A 4,457-nucleotide genomic window follows, 5' to 3' on the forward strand; every position below is an offset into this window, starting at 1 on the left:
CATGTATCAAGTTGCGTATCAAAGTGAAGGCAGGACAAACAAACACTTTATATAAATAAATGCATGGAATTATATATTTACAATACATACAGTATATAAATTATTTTATAATTAATCCAAAACAAGGTACTACTGTACAGTGACAGCCAGTTGTGCTGAACCTTGGACTTTTCATGATGAATATCAAGACTGTGGGAGGTCTCTGGTTGACCAGCCTGGAATCGCATGGGGCATACCATGGCTCAGTTCTGAAGCAAAGTTTTTGAGTGTTAGCCTAACACTGAAGACCATGCTTTTAACAACTTTCTGCATGCAAATGAAAGAGGCACATTTTAGGATCTTGATGCTTCATAACACACCCATCAACCAAGAAAAAGAATGTTTCTGGAGGCTCTCTGGAAACATTTCAATGTCAGTACATACCCATTTATGGATACCTTCAATTTTCAAGCATGCAAATCACTACTAATACTACTGCCTGTGTAAAGAGAAACTCAGAAACATGGACTGTATGTACATGAACCCAACCCAGTAAATGCAAATTAGGCAACTGGCTTTGGTCTCATTCTCTTTCTGCTAGGTATGCAATGTTGACTTTTCAGCGAAAAGAGGGGGACTGCTAATATTGCTGAGGATACTCTGCTTGTTTCCCAAAGCCATGTAAAACTCTCCTGGTGCCAGAGCGGATCTGGTGTTATGGGTTCCCTGTTCTGTTTAGCAGCATCCAGCAGCTTACAGGATCAAGCCTTTAAAAAGAAGTGGTGGAGGCACATCTCTGGAAAGCCACCTGTATTTGAGCTGCTGTCTTTTTTTTTTTTCTTCAGAAGCCATCTTCACCCTCTGCAATGTCAATGATTGTGTGAAGCAACTCTTCGAAAGTCGGGCGAACCTCTGGTTTCTAAAAATAAAAGCATATGCACTGCTGTGATCAGAGAGCGACAATGTTGTGTTGATTTTGATAAATTATCGATATTGGTATCATTCTGCAGCAATGAATTTAACATTTCATCAGATGTGACATCTCCATAAGCATCACTTTTTCTTTTTAATGCTTTGAGAAAGTATAAATACATATTGCTGGACTATACTTCTCATACAATTCATTTTTTTGCATAGTGCTACAGTTTTTCATTTGTCTTCCCACTCCCCATCCCCACCAGCCACAACAAGTTTCTCCAATCTGTATTCATGCAAATTGTTCATGGCCCTAAGAACTTTGACTGTCACTCCCTGAGGCATCTTTTACTTCAACGTTATTTTTTGAGCTTCAAAATAAGATTGTGTCATAGACCTATGCAACAGCACCTTTCATCTACTCTCTTCTATGCAGTTCCTTCTGTGTCACAATATCCTGTTTGTTTTGTATAATTATAGTGATACACCAGGCAGTCTCTGCGCTGACCTTGTTTGATGCAGTTCATTTAACAACTTCTGAATGCCTGAGTAACTTGCACTTTGCCTCCATTTACCAGCCTCGTTGTATTTCTATCACCTGCTGAATTTTGAAGCCTTGGTATTCCCTTCCCTCTACAATGAGGTATAATTTTATTAAATTAGGACACAGATACCTACAATTAGTCATATTTTATGACACAGATTGATGGTATCACAGGCTGCCCAGGGAGGTGGCTGAGTCACCATCCCTGGATGTGTTTAAAAAAAGGGTAGATCAGGTACTTAGGGATATGGTTTAGCATAGGACAGGAATGGTTGGACTTGATGATCTTAAAGGTCTTTTCCAACCTTGTGATTCTGTGATCTTGCCATTACTTGCATCCTGTTTGCAATTTGCAAAAAAATCCTTTCTCTCCCACGTGAGTCTACTTAGATTTTATTGTTTATAACCTCTGATGAAATCAATACATTTTTAATCAATTCATTGATGTTCATATAAATCTTATAAATATATATGAATATTCAAAGAGCATTAACAAATAATTTATTATTAACTTCCAGGTAATTTGTTAGTCCACTTTAATGACCATTTCAAAGCAGGTTACCTGTAAAACATATGTAAAGATCTGTAGCTTCCCAGCTCCTGAAGGGAGCTGCTTTGACCTACATATTTGTCATTTTACAGCCCTCCAGGGGACTTTTGTTTTTAGCATATTATTTTTTTCTGCATAAACCCACTGTTTTTTAAGTTTTAGATCTCCACCCGTTGGTTCGACAACTACTTGCTCTCTGTCCCAGCACCTTCTCCTCCAAGACAAGCATCAGACATGACAAGGACATAATATCTTTATTACTGGAAAAGAACAGTTTTTCCCCAGTACCTCCTGTGGCAAAGACTAACTATAAGTAGATCACATAGCTCTTTCCATTCTTGGTTTCCTTGATTGCTCTCTCAAAATTAGAAGCCTCTCATTAAACACACCTGCCCACTTAGAGACTTTCTGCTTTAACACTAAAAAAACCTGGTTTATACCAATTTAGTTGATAAAGTATTAAATTTGGGGTTTCTGCCTCTTTGACCTCTGTGAAAACTGTTCAGTATCTATAGGTTAGGAGGACTAATAGTACAGTGCTTATTTATCTTTCTTTATACATCTTGAGACTTGTATTTAGATTCAGATACAAGTTAACCTGCATTTCCTAAAGTATTTTCAGTCATTCTGGCACGTTTCTGTAGGGATAATAAACTGAGGCAATATAAAATCAGATTCTCTACCTCTGGGCCATTCTAACTGATTCTGGTCATTTTTTTAATTTATCTTTTTTCTGCTAACAGTATTTGTACACTGATATAATCATGACCACAGTCATTATTTCGTTTTGTTTACTAAATGTCTTTAGATGCCTAATCCAACAGGCAATTCATTTCATAGAAGTTTCCTTGCTGGTTTTCTTCTCATAGCTCTACCTCAGCTGGAAACAGAGGGAATTCTTTGTCTTAGCAATAAACACTCAAATAGCTGAGAGAGAGACGGATACAGTCAGAAAGCTGCAATAGGGAGTAACTGCTTGTGCTAGACTGACCTTTTTTTCAATTCAAAGACAGAAAAATGAAATAGTATATACCTCCTGCCAGCACATCATCATCAATTCATACACCGGTTTACAGGCTAGTTTGGGCCGATACAAGCGATGTCCTTCGCTAACCATCGTTACCACTTCATAGTTAGTGCTTTTTTCAAAGGGCATTTTTCCTTCTGTAAATACTTCCCACATTAAAACACCTTAAAAAAAAAAAGAAGAAAGAAAAGAAAAGAAAAGAAAAGAAGAAGGAGAATAAACATTAAGAAAATCAGCAAATCATTTCCTATTGTGAGCTCTGGGGTCAGGATTTCTGATAGATAAATAGATTAAGATCCATACTCTAGAAAGTTTTCACAAGTCATTGCTGAAGAGATCTTTTTATCAATACCTGTGCTACTAGAATAGCAGTTCTAAAGGTATCTTTGGAGCTTTTGGTGCAAGCATAAAAATGCAGCAAATGGTTTCTCTGAGCTTGATCTCAGATGTTTGAATCCGTCCCAATAACCAAGGCTTAACTGCTATTGATAAAATGTAAAAACAGCACTTTCTTTCAATGATGAATGTCTTACCGAACGACCAGACATCTGACTTGCTGCTGAACCGGCTGTAATTAAAAACTTCTGGGGGGCACCATTTCACAGGAAATTTAGCCCCTGAGGAGCTTGTGTATTGGTCATCAAGGACATACCTAAAATGAAAATTTAGAAAATTTACATCATTCAGTCAGCTTCCAAATCTGCGAATAATAATGCAGCTCTGGATTGGAATATTAGAAGCTCGTATTGCCACCTAATGGCCATGACTGCTAGCATCTCATAATAAAAATAGCTTCTCTGGGGCACTGCTAAGGTTTCAGTCAAGGCCTAGTTCATTTTTCTTGTGACGTCAGAGTCTTCTCTTGTGATTATTAGCATTACAACACAGGTCTAAGCCACCTGCATGTTAAATATGTGTATTTCGAGAGAAAATGATGCAAAAGCACAGATTTCCGGCTCTGTTTCTCACCTTGAATTCAGAGGTCAGGGGAGATACAAGCTCAGAAGCGCAGAAAGGTGTCAAAAGCCAAGAAAAGCATGGTCAAACCAAACTTTAACACCTTCACCTTACTTGGCTGCAGTGATCCTCACCCCCTTCCTCCCACATACATCACCCACCTGGCTCACACGGGTGCTCACAACAGCAGGAAATCAACCCTTCTCCAGGTCTCAGCACCTCCCAGTGCTTTGGCTAGCAAGATGCAACTCTGAACCATCTACCCAAAGAGGCTCCCAAATTCACTGATCAGCCTCTTCCTATCATTTAGGTACCAAAGCACAGATTAATGACTATCCCTGCAGCGTGAGCTCTGCTGTCTGCGACACAAGCAATAATATGCCTTCAGCATTATAAGATTCAAATTTGTAAGATCTCTGACAGCAAAACAGCAGCAACAGAAAGTTGCTAACAAAAGACCAGTCAGACCATGGAGTCAGTTCAAA

General features: G+C 38.6%; 1 protein-coding gene across 1 annotated transcript in view; it reads right to left on the reverse strand.

Moving 5' to 3' along the window:
* Nucleotides 1-587: 587 nt before the first annotated feature.
* The window catches only part of TEC (tec protein tyrosine kinase), a 32,556-nt gene continuing 28,686 nt past the window's right edge, over nt 588-4,457 (reverse strand). Inside the window, 4 exon segments of the mRNA XM_084266677.1 lie at nt 588-898; nt 3,022-3,179; nt 3,549-3,702; nt 3,706-3,768. Of these exon segments, the coding sequence (XP_084122803.1) occupies nt 821-898; nt 3,022-3,179; nt 3,549-3,702; nt 3,706-3,768 (453 nt within the window). The 3' untranslated portion in view covers nt 588-820.

Source organism: Gallinula chloropus, assembly GCF_964237585.1.
Source record: "Gallinula chloropus genome assembly, chromosome: 7".
Taxonomy (NCBI): domain Eukaryota; kingdom Metazoa; phylum Chordata; class Aves; order Gruiformes; family Rallidae; genus Gallinula; species Gallinula chloropus.